The sequence below is a fragment of the Mus musculus genome, chromosome 14, assembly GCF_000001635.26.
Source record: "Mus musculus strain C57BL/6J chromosome 14, GRCm38.p6 C57BL/6J".
NCBI classification, from domain to species: Eukaryota; Metazoa; Chordata; class Mammalia; order Rodentia; family Muridae; genus Mus; species Mus musculus.
Genome location: NC_000080.6, coordinates 68,505,895 through 68,528,025, shown reverse-complemented (window position 1 = coordinate 68,528,025; position 22,131 = coordinate 68,505,895). Strand labels below are relative to the sequence as shown.

The 22,131-nt window shown below is 38.3% G+C and overlaps 1 protein-coding gene across 1 annotated transcript in view; it reads left to right on the top strand.

Annotated features, from left to right (window-relative positions):
• Positions 1-22,131, top strand: part of Adam7 (a disintegrin and metallopeptidase domain 7) — a 36,354-nt gene that overhangs the window by 5,664 nt on the left and 8,559 nt on the right. Inside the window, exons 4-18 of the mRNA NM_007402.2 lie at positions 313-391; positions 1,639-1,715; positions 2,641-2,830; positions 3,922-3,975; positions 6,025-6,096; positions 7,460-7,629; positions 9,497-9,581; positions 11,338-11,465; positions 13,081-13,255; positions 15,320-15,409; positions 16,583-16,778; positions 17,177-17,279; positions 18,170-18,356; positions 20,092-20,172; positions 21,792-21,870. Of these exons, the coding sequence (NP_031428.2) occupies positions 313-391; positions 1,639-1,715; positions 2,641-2,830; positions 3,922-3,975; positions 6,025-6,096; positions 7,460-7,629; positions 9,497-9,581; positions 11,338-11,465; positions 13,081-13,255; positions 15,320-15,409; positions 16,583-16,778; positions 17,177-17,279; positions 18,170-18,356; positions 20,092-20,172; positions 21,792-21,870 (1,766 nt within the window). The remainder of the gene's footprint in view (positions 1-312; positions 392-1,638; positions 1,716-2,640; positions 2,831-3,921; positions 3,976-6,024; positions 6,097-7,459; positions 7,630-9,496; positions 9,582-11,337; positions 11,466-13,080; positions 13,256-15,319; positions 15,410-16,582; positions 16,779-17,176; positions 17,280-18,169; positions 18,357-20,091; positions 20,173-21,791; positions 21,871-22,131) is intronic.

Sequence of the window (22,131 nt, the reverse complement as noted above, 5' to 3'; positions counted from 1 at the left end):
ACCCTTATATGTCTAGGTCAAAACTCTAATTGCACTTTATAAACTGTTTTACAGAAGGTTTTTCCAAACACTACTTTGCAGACTTGTCTATAGTATGTGTAATAGTATGAGATTCAGTTTGGGGAGAGTTTATAGTCAGAATGCTTGATCGTGTTTTTCTTCTTTTCTTTTCTTTTTAAAAAAAAATAATTACAGTTAGATAGGATAACTGAGAGTTAGGATATCATCAAGACTCCTCAACCATATAACTGGTTTTGTGTGTGTGGAGAGGGTTAGAATGGATCATCTCATTGTCTCTCCTCTCTCTTTCAGGGAATTCCTCAGTTCAAATTACAGTGAAACATACTACAACGTAAAGAGAGAAGTGTTCACCAAGCATCCACAGATCTTGGTATCTTACAAAACCTTACTTTGTCTCCTCTCTGAAACTTTTATTTCCTGGTATGATTTTAAACAGTAATGGCAGATTTACAAGCTATTTCAAAACTTCTTTAAAAGAACTAGCCCTGAGTTGACTAGTCTACATAAATGGCAGTAGAATGGAAAACAGTGCCCTTTGAGCCCTAAGGAGAGCTAATCACTTCCTAGTGAGCAGATTGAAGGTTACATCATATTATTACTATTTTATTTACTTATTTATTTTTGCTAATCTGGCTTCTCTTTATTCATTATAGTGGTAAGTGAAAGAAGCACAAAGCAGGAGTCCAAACAAACATATTATACCTTGATGGAGTTTTACTTAAGTAAAAGGGATAAAATCTAAATATATGAAACAAGATCTACAATGAACTGGCTCCTATATGGCGTAGGAGCTCTGTCTACCCTTCTGATAAACTCACATTTAGGATTTTATTCTTCATTCTGCAAAGGAAGCTTTGCATGACTGATATTCTAGAAATACAGAATCTTTCTTTTCTTTCACCCTTGCAGAACTTGTTTTCTATGGCCATTAAGCAAAAGCACCCCTTCTGACCAAAAGTATTCTTTAAAACTTTACTTCCTCTATTTAAAATGACTTTAAATGACAATTAGATCTAAGCCACCATGTTGTCTTAAGATAGAGGAAAAGAGCAACAGGTGGGAGGCCTTAGAAGGCCATAGAAGTGTCGCCTCTGGGTTCATTAGCAGACAGAAGAAATAAGGATTGCCTGATGTAATTACTATGAGCAGTGCACCAAGCAGGAACAATAAATATGCCAGCTGGATCGAAACAGAGAAACAAGAGAGACAGACCTAAGGGGAGGTGGCTGGAGAGCAGGGTCTAATTCTAAAAACATCCAAAGTTTGCCTTGGTTTAACAGGCTGTGGGGGGATGACAATACTTCATCAAGGATTAGCAGATGGAGAAAGAGTCAAAGTCAAAGTTACAAGAGAAGGGTCCCATCTGAAAGTGATACTGTGGCCCAATAGACAAATTTATGAGGAAAGAATTTATATAAGCATTTACACGAAGTAGTCATTAAGTTAGGATAAAAAGTCCCCAAAGCATATTCACATGTTTTAAATGGATGTCACAAATAAACTCATGGCAAATGTCACTTATCAAATGCTGATTTATTTTTGATAGAAATTAATTAATTATCAATATTCATACAGTTTCAGTATTTATACCTGCCTTAATCAACTCTTCTGTCTTAGGATCACTGTTTTTACCAAGGCTCCATCATTCATGAATTTGATTCTGCTGCTAGTATCAGCACTTGCAATGGTCTGAGGTAAGGCAGAGTAGCTTTCTAATTCATTTCCTATAGATTTTTAAAGACAATCACTTGACTGGTTTCTATTCACCAACCTTAATAAATATAAAAGTTAATGGAAAGAGGGGGTGCTATGTGCTCTCTGTAGTGAATATGAACTATAGCCTGTGTTTATGCTAATGTTCACCAACAAGAAACCTAACAGATAACCCTCCACAAAGTGGGTCTTCAGCACAGGATGTAAGGGTTTAAAGATGGAAGATTCCTGGACACTGTCTACCATATACTTTCATATTAGAGGCCAGGATGCCAAAATTACACTATTGTTTAAGAATGCCAAATTTGAGAATATTGGACTGATTCAGCAGTGCAGGTCTCCTGACTCTGAGCTCTGGGGTTCCTCTGATGCTACTGTTTCAGTCACCTTTCTGTCTACAATGGCAGACCCATACTGATCTAGAAAATATATGGTCAGAAATAATTTTTCTGTAAGTCTTAGAGATAAAGCTAAAAGTGGAAGACTTGTGGGGGAATGGAAGGCAGAAGAAAGGAAAAAGTTCTGTGTTCATTCGTCTTGACTTTTCTTGAGTAGCTCCCAGGACTGGCATGAGTGAGGACCTCTTTTATGACAAAACTAAACAACTGTATTTGTACTGTTAGATATTTACTCTACAGATAGTGCCTGAAGAATGTATTAAATTTATGCAAAACCTTTGGGGTAACCATGGGTAAAAACTGCTTTTCTGCCTATGCTCCAAGCAAAAACTATGCTTCTGAAGATAAAGATTAAATTGACTTCTAGAATTGCTGACTCACTGAGAGGCCACAGTGCTGTGTTGCATGTTTGCTGCCCAAGAGTTTCCCTTTCCTGAAAAGTCTAGTGTTAATAAAATAGAGTTGGATAGCTGCAATTTGGAATAATGTCATGCTGCTGTTTCCACAGGGGTTTCTTCAGGGTGAATGACCAGCGGTATCTCATCGAACCAGTAAAATACTCAGATGATGGAGAACATTTGGTGTACAAATACAATGTCAAGGCACCCTATGCTACCAATCACTCCTGCGTGGGGCTCAATTTTACTAAGAAGTCTGCTCTGATAGATGTTGAGAATATAGAAGAACATAACGCAGAAGTGAGTACTTTAATCCCCCTTTACCTCAGGAAGAAAACACTTCTGATTTCTTTTATGGTGTTCCAGCAGTCCCGATAAAGAGAAAAACCGTCTATCCTCCTTATAGACTAACAGTATTACGGCTGTAAGCAACTGGAAAAGGGAAATTTGCCATATCCTGAATCTTATCTTTGATGTGGGCTTTCCTTGTCTTCCTTATCATTTGGGAGGAAAACTGTTGATGAAAAAACAAGCTTATGTCTTCCATCAGTTCCAGCAGTGTGGTAAAAGACAACCAAGGTTAAGAGATTTTCAGTGATTTCAGGCTTCCACAGAATCAGATGCTCTCTTCTTGACTCTCCCTGATGTTAGCTGGTGGGCTGCAGGCTCGTTTTGCTCCTCATGTTCATAGTCTAAATAGTGGGTATCTACAACATCATATGCTTTCTTGGTTGAGTCACTTCAATGACTAAATAATGACATCGTCCAGCAAAGAATAACTTGGTTAAATCTTTGAAGAGAGGCCTTGGGTACTGCTCAGAAGATGCAGTTGACCCACTGAGATGAAAATTTAGAAGAATATACTGGTATTCGTGTTTCCTGTAAAACAAAGGCTTATATATGTCCTTGTAATTGAGAATAACGCATAGTAAAAAGGATAGGGGGTACTAGGGAAAAGTCAAGGAAATGTGGGTATTCTTGGCAGTTATTCCGCAGTATGACATACACGTTTGTATGCAAATACATGAGTGTATGTATAGATATTAATATTATTATTCAAATACATAAGCTAGTAGCACATGATCTTAGTTGCAAAGAGTTTTGTCTGTAAGTGAAAAAAGGAAACCCCGAATACAAAAAAAATACTTAATTTGTAACTCTTAGTTTGAGCTGTATATCTAAATAAAAAAGGCAAGATGGTCAAAGGTAGAATACTACTCAAGGTTCATTAAAACGTAATGTATAGGTCCAGGTGTTTTCATAATAAAAGTTCATGAATGTATCAGATACATTAATTTACTTCACCTTCAAATACATTCCTTATCATGAAAATATTGATTTTTTTTCTATTAAGCTGGTAATAAATTTCATTGAATTATCTCCATTTTCAGGACCATCACAAAGAAAAGTTCATTGAACTGTTTGTTGTTGCTGATGAGTATGTGGTAAGTTTTTAGATGGACATTATACTCTTTGTTCCCTTTAAAGCCATATTCATTGTTCTCATTTAGAAAAAGAGGAAATTCCACTAAATTCCATTCTAAGTTGACTTCTTCTTTCAGCTCCTCAAACCAGAGCTTTATTAGAAACCCTTGAGAATCTGCATCATCTAACAGATTAATCAAAAATAAAACCTCCCTTCCGTCTGTGACAAATAGAAATTTTGAATAATTTATAAAAGCTTGAATACAGATCATCCATCTAGGATTGAGCGCAACAGAAAATAATTGAAAATTTCCAAACGCTAAAAATTAAGGAGAAAATTGTCATCAGAATGAGAAGTCAAATTTAGAGGTTGTGTCACCTTTCTTTGAGCATAGGGGAAGACAGAATTAAGGACTTAAATATTCTATCAAAGGAAGGAATAATACTTCCCAGTGGTGCCTTTAGTCGTGAAAGCAACCTTGTCACTGAAGAGCTCCACAAAGACCCCAGAAGATAGAGAGGACTTCCTGTCTGCCTGAAGCCATGGTGGGGAAAATATCAATCATGGGAAGACAGATCCCAGGCCTGTGCTGTGCAGAGCTCTGCGACAGGCATGGGAGCATCCAGGGTTCAGTGGCTGATGTGCTAAGCAAAATTTTCAACATAAAATCTGTTGGAGATCTGGTAAACAACTAGAGCCCAAGTAGAAATTTCCCAGCAAAGCCATTTCAATACCCCTAATAAAATGGACCTCATGAGGCAGCCTACCAATGTGATGGAAGATGTGATAGTCAATGATACTGCAATTATATATATATTTATTTTATTTTATTTTATTTTATTTTATTTTTAAGATTTATTTATTATTTATTATATGTAAGTACACTGTAGCTGTCTTCAGACACACCAGAAGAGGGCATCAGATCTCATTAAGGATGGTTGTGAGCCACCATGTGGTTGCTGGGATTTGAACTCTGGACCTTTGGAAGAGCAGTCGGGTGCTCTTTACCCACTGAGCCATCTCACCAGCCCTATTTTATTCAAAATAAAAATGAAATAGAGCGGTATGAATAGATGAGTAAGAGAGAGACTGCATAAAGTGATATGCAATAGGCTGTCTGGGAAAACTACTTTAACATCTGTAAGAGCAAAAAGTATGTATGTTCAAATAAATTAAAGAGAAATTAAGCACACATAAAGAGAGAATATATGAATGGGAGACTGAAGCATGGAAATCACTCACACAGTACAAGGAAGTAAAGAGTTAAAACTATGAAAGCAGTGATGAAATTTAAAAACTGGGTTAAAAAAAAATGGTAGTGAGTGCACATAGGCAACCCAAGGCGCTTAATACTGTTTGAGAAGCAACCCTTAAGAGTTTTCCAGAAATAAAGAAATGTTCAATCAGATAACAATAGAAGGAAGTTTCAGAACACCGAAGATAGGTGTGAGAATATATTTTTCAAATAAGTCAGAAAAAAAAACTGAGCTAGGTTGACCCTGTGCAATTGTATGGCATATTCTATAAGCAGTAGGAGATTGTGTGTATATAAAAAAACAACACATTTAAAACATCAGTGAAAAATATTATTATGCTCAGATTTGGCACAAAATATCAAGCAGTGATGGTTAAACGATTGGGAGAAAGAAAACTATGCTTAAAATATAGGCATTTGCCTGGGAATAAAAATGTGCTCTAGAGGACACTAAGCAGTTGTTTTTGTTTTTTGTCTTTTTGTTGTTGTTGTTGTTGTTGCTGCTGTTGTTGTTGTTTAAGGAGATATCCAAAATTCAAAAGAAAACCTTAAAATAGTGCTAAGCTAAATCACATATTAAGGGACCACTCTGTCTAGTTATTTTATTTCAACAACTATCTTATCAAGTCTTCATACTTTGATTAGTCTTAGCTCACTGGAAAGAGGATTCTTTTCCATTGCTGTAGACGTCTCTTTTGTTTTGTTTTTTGCCTTTGTTTTTGTTTTTCTACAATATTTTATAGTAAGTGAAGTATTTTGCTGGGCTTTTTCCTCACCACTGATAAGTAACAAATGCCATATTTGTGTTTCTAGTACCGCAGGAACAATAAACCCCAAAACAAGCTAAGAAAACGAATTTGGGGGATGGTCAATTTTGTCAACATGGTAAGTTATAATATAATTTAAATCAATCTGAAAGTATAATTACAAAAGACTATTTAGGTCAGGCCTTTGAAAGAAGTGTTGTGTTTGATATTAATCTAGCATAAACCACAGATCCACCTGGTAAACTAGTTAGTAAAGATCTCTTCAAAACAATCAGAGCAACAAACCACAGCACTGAAGTTTTATTTTACTGATTAAATTACACTTGCTGTCTAAGTTGATGAGGACCAGTGAGTTGTCTCGGTGGCTAGAGAAAGGTGTTTGGCGAGCACCATGCAAGGGTGGCATCTGAGCTCAATCCCTGGACTCTCCATGAATGGGGCAGGACAGAAAAGATACCATTAAGTTGTCTTCAGAATTTCATAATTGTAGTTGCCATATGCACCTGCTCCCACAACACACCACACACACACACACATCACAATAATAATAAACAATAAAAATTTTAAATTCTGTTAACACAAAAATTATGAAACAACCGACAGACAACCCGAGAACCAAGCATGTAAATATTCGGCCACACTACTTTAAAATCAGTGCTCTGTAATAATAATAATAAAAAAGTCATGCTATGATTTATTGCCAATGCTTTATCATTCGAATCAGGACTTCATTATAATCTATTAAGATCATTAGTCCATCTACACATTAAAGAAGGAGAATTGTTACTAAAACAAATTGTGGGTTGTACATATCTTTTGCCAAATCATTCTAACACGTCCTGGGTCTATTACTCAGGTAAAGAGATGCAGAGAAAGATGCTGAAGGAGTAGCCCGTCTAGATTAGTAGTGGTTCGTTCATTAGTTGAAGGAGAGTTTTCTATTGGCATTTTTGCTAACCACTTTAAACATCTGTTCACACTCATTTGTTTTATGTAAATAATGAAGAAGTTAGAATGCTAGATCACATGAAGTGTGCGTATTATTTTAGCCCCTTCCTACAGCAGGAAATCCTGTCTTCTGTTTGTTTCACTTTTTCAATGCTTTGTATTTCAGTTTGACTGATTAGTGTTGAGCCAGTAGGGTTTCCCCCTCGTTATTCACAGCTTTCTGATGTGCTTATGAGAGGCTATAATTTTTCTAGTATTTTCATTCATGCTTATCATTGCCCTCTCTATGCTAAGATTAAGGTATTTTCAAACATCCTTTTACTGTATTAGTTTCTTTATGGAAATTCACACAGTATTCTATATGGTAGTCTGTATTATATTTCAATATATCAATTTATAAAACAAAGGCTGTGCTATATAAAATGTACTTAACAAGTTGAAATTGATTTTTTAATAAAAGGGAATACAGGTTAAAAAAATGAAAGAAACTTCAAACAATTTGATTTTGTGAAAATTCTTTCCTCTTTGAACAGATTTATAAAACCTTGAACATTCATGTGACTTTAGCTGGTTTTGAAATATGGTCAGCTGGGGACAAGATAGAAATAGTGTCCAATCTAGAAAGTACCTTATTGCATTTTTCAACTTGGCAAGAAACAGTTCTCAAAAAAAGGAAGGATTTTGATCATGTGATTTTATTGAGGTATGTGATTATTCTATTTTCCTTCACATATTGGACAGACTATTAAAAACAAAATAGGACTTGAGAAATTGCCTTTGTAGGTAACAATGAAAATATGAGAGCATGAGTTGAATCTAAAGTATGTATGTAAAAGTTAGGTATGGCCATGTATAAGCCTATGACACCAGCACCATGAGTTAGGCAAAGACAGGAGGATCACAGTGGTGTGCTATCCATCAGCCCTAGCTCCAGGCTTAGTGGAAGATTCTGTCTTAAGGTAATAAGGCATGGAATGATAGAGCTGGACACCTGACATCCTCTTCTGGCCTTTGATGCCCACACATGGGCACATACATATCTACACACCTGTGTAAACAAATCAGACACATTCACACACACAAATGAAAAAGGAAAAAGGAAGAAAAAAGAAAAAACACAAAAGCATTTAAAACTATTTACTTTGGTTATTATACAGAGACAAAATATTAATTATGGGTACAGAAAATTCCAAAGTAGAATATTTAATATTTTATGAGACTGGGAAATATGAATATATATAGTCTATTGCAGAGTTGAAAATATGCCTAAGCAAGGTTAAGTTGAGGACCCATTGACACTTCTTACCATCATCCATGGCCAAGCCCTCTCTAATATATCACCCAAACCTAGCTTTCTAGATAATCTGCTCTGATAATCTTAGCCTGAAATAGCCTCAATATTTCTACATAAATGTTTGATTATTTAATTATCAATTCCTCTGCTCAAAATACCTAGCAATATACTTAGCTCAGAGGAAAGTGATATATAGATGTAGGAATAAAATTCCTAGACCCTGTGACCACACCTTCCACTTGAGAACAATAGTAGCTTTCAAGCATCTCTTTGGATACTGGTAACACCACTGTGTTAGAGAAGTGCCTGCCCTTCCTACTTCTCTGTCTGTAATGCCTATATCTCTCCAGAGTGCTGAAAATCCCATCTGTGGATCCTTTTTTCAGGATTAGCTAGAGTAGAGCTTTCAGGCTGAGCTCAGAAACAAACATTGACACATAAAACATGAATATAGAAACAGAGTGTATCTTCTTAATTAAAAACAAAAGGCGGATAGCCTTCATATTGCCTTCTTTCTTGTATTTGAGTTTCCTGATATTCTAATTGTTGTCCTCTAGCTCATGATAGTGCTGTTTACAAAGGCCCAAATCTAAGTGCTGCATCCAAGTCAAGTGAAAAATTGCCTACAGTGTAGACATTTATCACTTTAGGAGTTGTGGGAATAGACTTTTCTTTCCACAGGGTTCATTTAAATGTTGGGTGGGAACTGTCACTGCTCCTCTGACCGTCTATGATTGATAACTTTCAGTGTTATCAACCACATGATTCTTAGTGCCATACTTCCTTACTATATTTCCACTCCTACATTTGCCTCCCAAACACTTTAGAGTTTAATTGATTACCTCATTGTAGGTTTTGTTTATTTTTGTCACTTAAATTGTTTTATCCAAAGTTGAGCACAAGGTAGACAAGAATCAAGAAAAAACAAAACAACAACAACAACAACAACAACAACAAAACCAACAACCAGACAAACAAAAAGAACAAAAACAAAATGAGATTCTTCTTCTCTCATTTTGTTTTCCTTAGGAAAAAAAATTACATCCTGTGTTTTCCAATTTCATCCCAAGACTACAGCTGGATTTCTCTGTGCCTCTAGGTTTAAACTGAGCCCAGTATCAACTTGGGTCATCCACATGTCCATTAAGTGAAGCGCTGAGAGAATTGTTCCACTAGCGCAAGGGTTAGCACTGTGGTACTTCAGTGCAGTTTGAATTTGGGGTTAATCAAATTGTTCAGTCAAGTTAAGAATAAGTATTCTTATATCTTGTTTTAGTGGGAAGTGGCTCTACACATCTATGCAAGGAATTGCTTACCCAGGAGGGATATGCCAGATCCTTCGTTCATGCAGTGTTGTTAAGGTGGGCTGGTTGCCTAACATTTAATCACAGTGTTTGAATTGGTTTTCTGTATTTATCTGAATCACATTGAAAAGCCATATACAATCTGTATTTGACATATATTTCCAAGGTATGTCATGAAGAGACCTGTATTCCCTTTAGTAAATGGAAAAGCAAAACAAAATAAAACAGTGAGTTGTGAAAAACTGCGGTTAACCAGTAAGAGAAAACTACAGTTCAAAGCTTAGGAGGGCAGGTATGAAACTACCACAGTGTATTCCATAGTTGTTAAAACTTATTCTCGTATTAAGTATAACAATTTATAAAGCTCATTCATGTGTTAAATATAACTATTTGTAAGGACAAGTAAGTTCCATGGCATTTTAGGTTGATTTAATCATCATCATTGTTTTTGAACTAAAATAAACAAGTACAAAAGCCACTTAATGTGCCATATCAAGACAGGCTTGAAAAATCGTGTTTAGCAAGTACAGAGCCTATGAATCACTGTCTCATCTTGACTGGATGACCTTTCCCTAAGCCTCAAAGCATCCAGTAAATGTTATTCATGTAACTCTGTCCGAGACATAGTTAAAAACATGAAGGTTTGTATTTACTTCCTTGCTAACCTTTCCTGGTTGCTGCTGCCCCCAGCTTAGTCTTGTTGACACTTAAAAGCTACTGTTTATTCAAATAACCTTACCAACTGATTATTTTGTAATCACTTTTGTGACCGTAGGGCTGCCTTAGTAGCTGAATGACATAAGACCTGCATACAAAGTTACCCCAATAGAAGCTATTACAATTTCAATGATCATATTTTAGCAAGACAAAGAAGCGTTTGAAGCTTCATATGAACAAAATAAAATAAGGATATTCAATTAGCTTTAACATATGTGCATGGCTTATTCCCTTCTGGAATTGTTAAAGCAAGAACAAGATCTATGGGGCAAGGCAGCAACGGATTCTGCAATGAATTTTATGTTTCTGACTTTCAGAGTTTTCTCATGACACAAACTCCCTCCACAAGATTATATAGCGTTATTGCTCAATATGTCAGGATAGATTGAATATAGCAAACTTCTCTGTTGAGGACCCTGGAAAATCTAGTACAAAAAAGGCATCGTCACTCTTAAAAAACTGTGTGGGATGTTTGCATTAAGTCCATATGGGCTTCTGCAACAATATACCAGAAACTGAGCAGATTGTAAACCACACAAATGTATTTCTCATAAATCTGAAAGCTGAGAAGTCCAAGAACCTGATCCGTTTGTACCTGGTGACAGTCCACCTCCTGACTAAAGGTTGACAGCTTCTCACTGTCTCCTATTGTAGGGGGTTTGTCTTGAGCCTGTTTGATTAGGACACTGATATCACTGCTGGGAACCTTGTCCCCTTGGCCTAAACATTGTAGTCATTGGGGCTTAAGACTTCAAAATATCAGTTTTGGAGAGACACCACAGTCAGGTACATAACATTAGTTATTAGATTTTAGCTATTTGGAAAAAGAAGGCAGCCAATACAACAAATAGGAGTATGTTGTACACTGAATTATAAAGTTAGGGATCTGTAAAAAAAAAAGTCATTTTCCCAACTTCATTATAAATTATAGTTATGGACTTCAGAATAAATGAGATGTAATAAAGTCTATCACTTCCCAAATCCAAACAAATTAAGATTTAGAAATCTGGCCTTTTAACCGTTTATTTAAAATAATACCTATAAACTACTTGGAGGTCTCCTATAGACATCTCTTATTATGTTTTTTTCCCATCAGGATCTTCTACCAGATGTAAATATAATTGGGAACAGAATGGCACATCAGCTGGGACACAGCCTGGGGATGCAGCATGATGGCTTTCCATGCACCTGTCCTTTGGGGAAATGTGTGATGGGCGATGGAAGGTGAGGCTCTGATAATGTATATGAAGATTTATCATTCATATATTATTTTAAAACTTTTCATATAATATATTTTAACCACAGGTCCCCTCCTCCAGCCTCTCCTACCTTCTCCACACCCACCCAACTCTACTCCAGTTTTTTCCTCTCTCTCTCTTTAGAAAATAAACAGGTAACAGATACATAAATAAAGTAAAAACACAACAAACACACACACACACACACACACAACTCTAAGACCTATAAAAATATAAAACTGAAAACCATAATATACAAGCAAAGACTAATAAAATTAAAAAAGAAATGCTCAAGTGGAGCCGTACGAGACAACAGACTACAAAAGTACTATGTAGGTTGTTTTCTGGTGTCCATTTACTGATGAGAGCACAGCCTACTCTTCAGTGAGGTTAATGAAAACTCCTTTGGAGAAAACTTATTTTCCTTCGCAAGCACAGGACCTAAGCTTAGTAGCATCCACATTGGGCAGCTCACAAACACCTGGAATTCGAGCTTCAAGGGGTCCAATACCCTCTTCAGGCCCATGTGGGTACCTGCATATGAACCCCCACATCAACACTCACAATACATGATATTTAAAAACAAATACTTTTAAAATGGTGAAAAATTGCTAATGCTCAAAATGCAGTGGCTGTCACAGAGTAGAACTCAGCAACTGATATCAAACTAGTAATATTCTCAGGGTCATATCAACCTGTTTAGTAGTCTCAATTCTCTAAAAGTTCTTCTGTATTCAGTCATTGAAAGCAATCAAACCAAAGGAAGAGAGAAAGGAGTGGAGTGCTAGTTTAAAACTGAGCATTTAGAAGTCCTAATGATGCTTTTAATATTTCTGCTGAGTTTATTTCTACAATACCACATAATATACTATGATGTATAATGAGTACATATTGTTTATTATATGAATAATACAATGTTTTATAATATGTAAGTATAACATATAATATCATATAACATAATATCAAACTACTCTATTCCAGACACTGTGTTAACTCATGATTATTCCTAAGGAACTAAACACAATGTGATCCTTGACTTGGTTGAGAAGTTTATAATGTTTCAGAGATGGTAAATCAGATTTATATTATTACATGGTTATGTTGAGAGGGGTACATTAGGGGATTAAATAGATGGCTTAGTTATTAAGAACACTTGTTGCTCTTGCAAAAGATTGACGTTCAACTGCCTGCATCTTCATGAAGTTTTACCATCTTTAACTCTAGCTCAGGGGGTGGGGTGGTGGGAAATCCCTCTTCTAGCCTCTGTGGGCACTACACACAAGAAACAGATATACATACAAGCAAAACACCTATAACATAAAATAAAAATATTTTTTAAATAAGTGGGATACATTAGGGGCTAAGTAGGAACAGGAAACACAGACAACCAACTGTTGTCTTAGGAAGGGTTTGTTGGAAGACACATAATCAGAATTTTTCACTGAAACTAAATTTGGTAGTTGTCTCTGCAACACAACAAATAAATAAAAACACACCCGACCATGGCTCTGCCCCAGTAGTTAGCAATTGTTTTTCATTTCCAATTCTTTATTAAATGTTTACAGAAGCAAATCTTTATTCTCACCTCATCTCATCTCTAGCATCCCTGCAATAAAATTCAGCAAATGCAGCCAAACCCAATACCAGCAATTTCTGCAGGATCAGAAACCAGCATGCATACTCAACAACCCCTTTCCCGAAGAATTCAATGATTATCCTTTCTGTGGGAACAAGAAGGTGGATGAGGGAGAAGAGTGTGACTGTGGGCCAGTTCAGGTATTGCAAGTGATGCCTTCCTCCTCCTCCTCCTCCTCCTCCTCCTCCTCCTCCTCCTCCTCCTCTTCCTCCTCTTCCTCCTCCTCTTCCTCCTCCTCTTCTTCCTCCTCCTCCTCCTTTGATTTTTCTTGGATATTTTCTTTATTTACATTTCAAATGTTATCCCCCTTTCCTCCCAGTTCCCCCTGGCCCAAAACCTCCTATCCTATCCCCCTCCCCATGCTTTTATGAGGGTGTTCCCCCACCTACTCACCTACTCCCACCTCTCCCCACCCTTGCATTCCCCTACACTGGGACATAAAGCCTACATAGAACCAAGGGCCTCTCCTCCCATTGATGCCAGACAAGGCCACCCTCTGCTTCATATGTGGCTGGAGCCATGGGTCCCTCCTTGTGTGCCCTTTGGATGGTGGTTTAGTTCCTGGGAGCTCTGAGGGGGTCTGGTTGGTTGACATTGTTGTTCTTCCTATGGGGTTGCAAACCGTTCAGCTTCTTCAGTCCTATCTCTATCTCCTCCATTGGGGACCCAGTGCTCACCCCAATGGTTGGCTGCAAGCATCTACCTCTGTATTTGTCAGGCACTGGCAGAGCCTCTCAGGAGACAGCTATATCAGGCTCCTGTCAGCATGCACTTCTTGGCATCCACAGTAATGTCTGGGTTTGGTGACTGTACACAAAGCTTGATCTCAGCTGGAATCTCAGCAGATGACCATGCTCTCAGTGAAGCCGGAGAAAGCTGTTTTTATTGTCCATTCAGATCCCCGCTCTGAAGCAACCCTCATTTCAAGCCTTCTTAGGAAAATCTCAAGTCATATGTGGTGATCTTGCTGGGAATCAGCAATATTCCATTTGCCTGGCTGATACTTTAACATCTCGACTTGCGAGAAGTACCTCTAAATCTGATCTCTCAGGCACAGGCAGTACGTGGTAGCTACCTTACAAAACATCTCCTAGCCAGTCAAGTTTTGCTTAGAGACTTGGAAAGCTTGTCTATACCATAGCTAGGCAGCTATAATTATAGAAAAGTCTCTTTTAATGGAGGGACAAATAACCTTTGAATTTTTCATATACTTATTCAAGTGTCAAGTATTTTAAAAAAAAAGCATTGGAGGCAAATTTTCAAGTTATTTCTTAGTCTGCTTTTAGAAGCTATTTCTTTGAGAAGCTCATCAAATAAATATGCACCCTCCACTACTTATGCCTCAAATGAACAAGAGCACATAAACCTCTGGGGATGTGTTAAAATATGGCGCATACTAGGTCTCCAGTGCGGCTGCAATTTACCCCCCACCAAGCTGCTGAGGCTGTGGTCTGAGGACGTTTTCTATGTTAGCCCTAGACACTGCACAGTTCAAAGTGTTCTAATAGCACAGCAATCGAGAAACTCTATACTGAGAACGGGACCGCCCTATTTAGAGAGCTTGAGAACCAGTCTTCAACATCTAAGATCAATAAGAAAAGGCTGCTGACTTTGGACACAGATCCATTTTCCCGAGGCATATTTTGGAACATTCCACAGCTCTGTGCTAATGTATGGAAGGCTTTATCAGATGCAGACAGACACCTGCATCTCAAGTATTTTTTTTGTCCAAGTAGGAAGTACACCTATGAGGACGTCTTATGACTGAGGGGAAAAAAAAGAGGAGACACAGTTTAGGTTGAAACTCGTGGCATCCCAAGCCAGAGATGCAAGATCTGATATTAGAAACTGTATGACCTCGCACCAGACTTTAGCACAGGGAAGCAATCGGGGATGGACGCCATGGGAAAGCTGGAAAGTCACTGTCTTTGGATTCTGTTCCCACCAATGAGAGTTCATAAGCTGGGAAGTAATGAAGGAGCATTTAAAAAAAAAAAGGCAATATAGTGTAAATCCCCAATACCAGTAGCGCACAGCAATCTGATTCACACACCAAAACCAAGGATAAGGATCCTGCATTACATGGAGCTCTTGAAGGAGGAGCACAAGTTAATTAGACCATTAAATAGGAGCACACACACACACACACACACACACACACACACACACACCTCTTTGTAATGTCTACGTTTTCATTTTGCCAGGAGTGCACCAATCCCTGCTGTGACGCACACAAATGTGTCCTGAAGCCAGGATTCACTTGTGTGGAAGGAGAGTGCTGTGAATCATGTCAGGTGAGACTCTTGACTTCCACGGATTTCTGTGTTCTCAGTTTAGCTTCGTGAAATAACAAAGCACTCTCTGGCCATGGGTGGTCCCGCAATGCTAATTCCAAGATGGAGTGTTCCTTGTAAACACGCAGCAGAGTTTAATCTGAAATGTTTTGGTGTTTGAACCAAGTGCTGCTTTCATATGGAGAATAGAGAAGATGCTGAGCATTGCCTGGTGTTTTATAGGGGTGAAATCACATGACCAACACCATTCTTGCCCATGTGTAGATCAGTACCAGTCTGTTCAAACTCAAGAGCTTGCGGAGGGAAATTGGTCTCCCAACAATAGTTTATCTAAGGGAGAACAGAGTATACACAGATACTAAACACTTAATGATTGGATATTGGGGCAAGAAAAACAATGACTAGAAATCATGGCTCCAAAGGTTTGCTGACACTTATTTGGCTCCTCTAGATTGCAAGCTCACAAAGAGTCATCTTATATATCTTCAACTCTTTCTAGGGACCCCACACATTTAAAAGAATGTGTTTGTGTCATTCCCTGAGCAATGAGAGGCAGGAGATTGTTACAGTTTGTGTTGTGAAATCGGGTCTGTGGGTGACAGAGATTCTATGTGATGCATCTGGTGAGTGTTATGCACTAGATGGGTAGGGATTCACTGGAGTGATGCAACAGAGCAAGGAATGAAGAAAGAGCAAGGTAAATGAGAATACCCCATTTTAACATTGTGTGCCTATGCCTACTCTGCCGAAGGCTTTCTTATACCAAATTCAAAACCATCATCTTGAGCTAGAGAATAGACTTAGCAGTTAAAAGCACTGTCTGTTCTTGCAGGGGACCCAGATTAGGTTCCCAGCACCCACGTGGCAGACCATGAGTGCCTGCAACTCTAGCTCCAGGAATCTGTTTCCTTCTGACCTCTGTGGGCACCAGGCATGAATACATGCAGGCAAAACACATATGTAAAAACAACTAAAGCTTTTAAAAATACCCCATCTTCTTCTCATCTTAAAGTCCCATGAAAGTTATGGCATCTAAAAATGATAATAAGTCTTAGCACCGAGAAGAAGGCAATGAGCCAGTCTCTTACAGATAAGTAAAACAGCTTTCTACCTGTGTGCTCAGTTTCGCTAACTCATACATCAAAGATTTGCACGTTTGTTTCTCTTCAACAGATGAAGAAAGAAGGGGCCGTATGCAGACTAGCGAAAAATGAATGCGATATTTCTGAAGTGTGTACTGGCTACTCCCCTGAGTGCCCTAAAGACGAGTTCCAAGCCAACGGGTTTCCTTGCAGGAATGGAGAAGGCTACTGCTTTATGGGGCTGTGTCCCACCCGGAATGAGCAGTGCTCAGAGTTATTCATTGGCGGTGAGATGCAGTCACAGGAATGAATGACCAAGACAGTAGCCCATATTTCTCTTAGTGTCTTCAAAGACTTGGGGGTACAACTGGGAATGATATAGCTTGTGGCCTTCTTTCAAGGTTTTACCTAGCATCTCTTGACTGCAACCTCTATTTCTAACTTTACCTACAGTATAACTGATTAGCTCCGTGTTCGAGCCAGTGTACAAATGCTTTCTATCCCTACTTAAAACACTATCCCAACTCAATCCATTAGTTCTCTGTGATTTACTGATTCCGTCCTACGGAATCATTTTTGTGGGTTGATTCGGAAAGCTTAGCTGTGTTAGGAAATGAAGTGCTATATCATTCTTAATATTAATGTTTTCATTTCTTTTATTTTACCATGTAATTTCAAACCCCAGGAGCAGAAGAGAGTCACAGCCTTTGCTACAGGATGAATAAAAAAGGAAACAGATTTGGATACTGCAAAAATAAGGGCAACACATTTGTTCCCTGTGAAGAGAAGTAAGTGCCCAACAGAAATAGATCTCTATGGAAGTGCATTAAAAACCATTAAAAGGCTTCTGCTCTGACAGATTTTACCCTAATTTTGCTGAGAATTAGGAAGAGAGTGGACAGTACAAACCCCTGGTTCCCTTCGTTGGTTAAATTTCCTCTCTGTGTTTATTAGCTGGGGTCCAGGAGTATAAAGAACAAGGAGGGGGTAAGACTGGAGGAGAGCAAGGGAGAAGAATGCTACCAAACCAGGGCAAAATAGGGACAAAATGAAAGAGCAAAGGAAAGCAGCGGAGGCATTTAAAGACGCGTGATCGTGGAGAGGGGAGGTTGGAAGGGAGACTGAGTTACTCGGTTAAGGTCCCTTCTGAGTATGTGTGCTGGTATTCTGCACAGCCCTTCGCGTGACAAAATAGGAGGTGGATTGAAAAGGAAACCCCCAAGCCTTCAGCCAAGTTCACCTTTGTTTCCATACACACGAGGTGGGAAAGGAGGTTGCCCTTCACTTCCATCTCAGTAACTCTCAACTGCCATCCAACTGTACATTGAACGTTGCAAGGGCAGCAACCCCCAGCCTTGCCAGAATTCGTTAATGTCAAAACAGAGTGCTTCTTACTACTCCCATCCAAGTTATGCTAATCGGATTTACTAATAAATATTCTTTGTGTACTTAGCACTGAGTCTTGAGAACTGAGAAATCTTTCCTGTGATTTTTCTGCATACTTTATTCATGTCGGTTCTTAGAGTTGGAGCTTTAAATGTTTGAGAGCTTTCTCGGAATACCACACAATCTACCAGCAAACCGGGGTTAGAGGAAAGCAGCTGAGCTGGTTGTCTAGGCTTTTGCAGTTGCTTTGGTCACTGGTCCTAAATCCGAGAATGTTCTGTTTTTCCTTCAGAGATCTCAAATGTGGGAAGATATACTGCTCGGGAGGCCGGCCCTCATCCCGCCTTGGAGAAGATAAAGCCTATAATCTTAAGAATGTGAAGCAGAACGTGACCATCAAATGCAGAACCATGTTTTTACACCACAATTCTAGAGACATGGGCCTGGTTAATTCTGGAACAAAATGTGGAGATGGAATGGTAAGAGGAAAGCTCTGTGTATGATCCAAATTTCTTGGTTCAGGGGCTCACAAACATCGCCCGTTGCTGTCACTGGTTTCAAAGGGGGTTTGTTTTCTGTGTGAGGAAACAAGAAAAACAATGGCAACTTTTCCTGTAAATTAATTAGGGAGAGGGTAGAAATAATATGGTAATAGCATTCTTGCTTAATTGTAGTTATACTAAATTGTATGTAATTGCTGTAAATTTGTTTAATTGGTATCTTAAAATAGGCATCTAATGAAATCGCACATGGCTTCTATACTGGTTATTGTTACTGATGTCGACAAGCATCCTTCATTTATATTGTTCATGCAGCATATTTACTGGCTAAGTGCTAGGCTTTCAGTAATTGGGCTGAATTCCCATGTTCTACAGACCAACGTACTTGAGAATGTCATACACAGAGCATTCCCAACAGAAATGCTCTCCTGGTGGTGTAGGAGCCAGCTCATACTTGATTTACAGGAAGAGAGCTGGCTGCTCACGGAGCGTTGTGACTACTCAGATTGCAGCTTGACTTGATACAACTTATTATTTTTTTTAAACCAATAGAAAACAAGACAGGCTTTTTACTCTATCTTCTGGCTTTTTTAACAATTAGGACCTATAGTTAATTATCATGAAAATTTGTCAAGTACAGTATAATCTTTTAGTACAGACAGGTTCTTTTACTCAATCTTCTGTTTTTTAACAATTATTATGATCTATAGTTGATTATCATGCAAATTTGTTGAGTACAGTATAATCTTTTCATACAGATATAGAGTGAGAGTAACTAAACCTGGAAGATTTGGACAGACGCCACTTCTATCTGTGACCATTTCTTTATGTTGAGTACATCCAAAATCCTTTCTATTAACTGTGTTAAAATATTCTGTAAATTATTTTTAATTGCAGTCATTTTGCTGTACCGTGAACCAGTAAAAATTATTCTTCCTTGTTAACTGTTAACTAGTTCCAATTTCTCCTTTCCCGCCTACCCCACAGAGGTTTTTATCTCTCACACATGATTGAGAATTCCCTGTCTCTGTGCCTGTCTTAGCTTATACTGCTTCCCACACTTACTTAAGATGCCACAAATGCACAAACATCAGGGTTAGATTCATTTTTCATCTAAAGTGTACTCCATTGTATGTTTGTCACACTTTTCCATCCATCCATCCACCTATTGATGGATATTTAGGTTGAGTCAGTATCTTTATTAGTAGGAATAACTCTTCAACAAACATGAGAGTACAGAAACATCTGTTTAGTAAGGAAATTCCTATGTACACACAATTGAGGGCTCCTTGGCTCCCATTTGCTCAGTTAGAGTACAGTGCTAACAGAAAAAGATGAGGCCCAAGATGTGGGAAGCTAGGAATGGTGGAAGAATGGAGAATAAGAGGAGAGGAGGAAGAACAAGAAAGTGAGGCTGAGGGAGAACATTCCATGCATTGGCTTAGAGGAACTGCAGAACCATCTTTGTGATGCTATCTTTGGGCTAAACAAAGATGGCAAAATCAAAGCAAGACATTTCTTAGCTTTATACCTGAGTTGAGCTTGAGAGCAGAGAAATTGACATGGGTGTCTCTGTTGTGGAAGCAACCTGTCCTAGTATTGCATCAAACATTCAATTAAGCCACATAAGAAGGAACGTGTAACATCCTAAGTGACTGTGTGAAATTCCACGTCTTATGAGTTGCATCACTCATGCCGGTTCCTTCCTTTCTAGGTTTGCAGCAATGGTGAATGTATAGAAATGGAGAAGGCCTACAACTCAACCATCTGCTCCTCTCCGTGCGATGAAAACGATGTAAGGTGTCATTGCCTCTCACAGTAGTGTCTTGCCTTTACTCTTGAGCTTGTGTGGAAATGTGCTGATTCTTTTGGTTTTTTGTTTGTTTGTTTGTTTGTTTTTGTTTTTGGGGTTTTTTTTCGTTTTTTTGTTTTGTTTTTTGTTTTAGGTATTTATTTCATTTACATTTCCAATGCTATCCCAAAAGTCCCTCACACGGTCCCCCACCCACTCCCCCACCCACCCACTCCCACTTCTTGGCCCTGGCATTCCCCTGTACTGAGGCATATAAAGTTTGCACGACCAATGGGCCTCTCTTTCCACTGATGGCCGCCATCTTCTGATACATATGCAGCTAGAGACACGAGCTCCGGGGGGTACTGTTTAGTTCATATTGTTGTTCCACCTATAGGATTGCAGATCCCTTTAGCTCCTTGGGTACATTCTCTAGCTCCTCCATTGGGGGCCCTGTGATCCATCCAATAGCTGACTGTGAGCATCCACTTATGTGTTTGTTAGGCCCCAGCATAGTCTCACAAGAGACAGCTATATCTGGGTCCTTTCAGCAAAATCTTGCTAGTGTATGCAATGGTGTCAGCATTTGAAAGCTGATTATGGGATGGATCTCTGGATATGGCAGTCTCTAGATGGTTCATCCTTTCATCTCAGCTCCAAACTTTGTCTCTGTAACTCCTTCCATGTGTGCTTTGTTCCCAATTCTAAGAAAGGGCAAAGTGTCCACACTTTGGTCTTCGTTCTTCTTGAGTTTCATGCATTTAGCAAATTGTATCTTATATCTTGGGTATCCTAAGTTTCTGGGCTAATATCCACTTATCAGTGAGTACATATTGTGTGAGTTCCTTTGAGATTGGGTTACCTCACTCAGGATGATGCCCTCCAGGTCCATCCATTTGCCTAGGAATTTCATAAATTCATTGTTTTTAATAGTTAAGTAGTACTCCGTTGTGTAAATGTACCACATTTTCTGTCTCCATTCCTCTGTTGAGGGGCATCTGGGTTCTTTCCAGCTTCTGACTATTATAAATAAGGCTGCTATGAACATAGTGGAGCATGTGTCCTTCTTACCAGCTGGAACATCTTCTGGATATATGCCCAGGAGAGGTATTACAGGATCCTCTGGTAGTACTATGTCCAATTTTCTGATTCTTTTAAAGAACAATATATTTTATTTATGCTTTTTTGTATAAATAGCAAAATTAGTGCAAAGAACAAACTGAGATATTATTACACATAGACGTCATTAATGTTGTGAGTAAAAGTTCATTATCAGATTGATAATTTAGAAACCCATTTATATACATACACATAAGGCTTAAACATGAAATTTAAGGTTTAATTTTCCCAAATGTCATTTACAGTTAAATTACACCAATATCAGCATTAGACCAAAGCTTTGGCAAAACCACACAAATTATACATTTATTTTCAGCTCAATACTTTATACTTGGGAGAAACATTTTCCCTAAACCAAGATGGTCACTTAAAATGTATTAAGATATATATATATGGATTTGTGGGCCTGATATAAAACTAATACTAACATAGATGAACTACAAAACATAGCTTCTATCAGTCATGCAATAACAATAACAATATATGGTTGACTGCTCTTGCAGGTGGATGACAACGAACCTGAGTGCCAGTGTGAGGAAGGATCAATAATTACGGAGTGGGGAGAAGCCTTAAACCTTACCAGTAAGCAGTCTAGAATACAATACTCACATATATCCAAAGTCTTCCACCAAGAAAAACCTTTTCCCATCTGCCATGGGTTTGTTGTGTTTCTGCATGGATTTTTATTGTCCCATCATACTGTTTTACATGTTTGGAGATCCAAACTAAATTTACTTCATTTGCCTTTTAGAATTAATGTATTTCCTAGCCATCTGTGGCTTATGACTTCTGTAAACCAAACCACAGTGGGGCTTTTTCTATTGTTGGTTAATAACTAACATG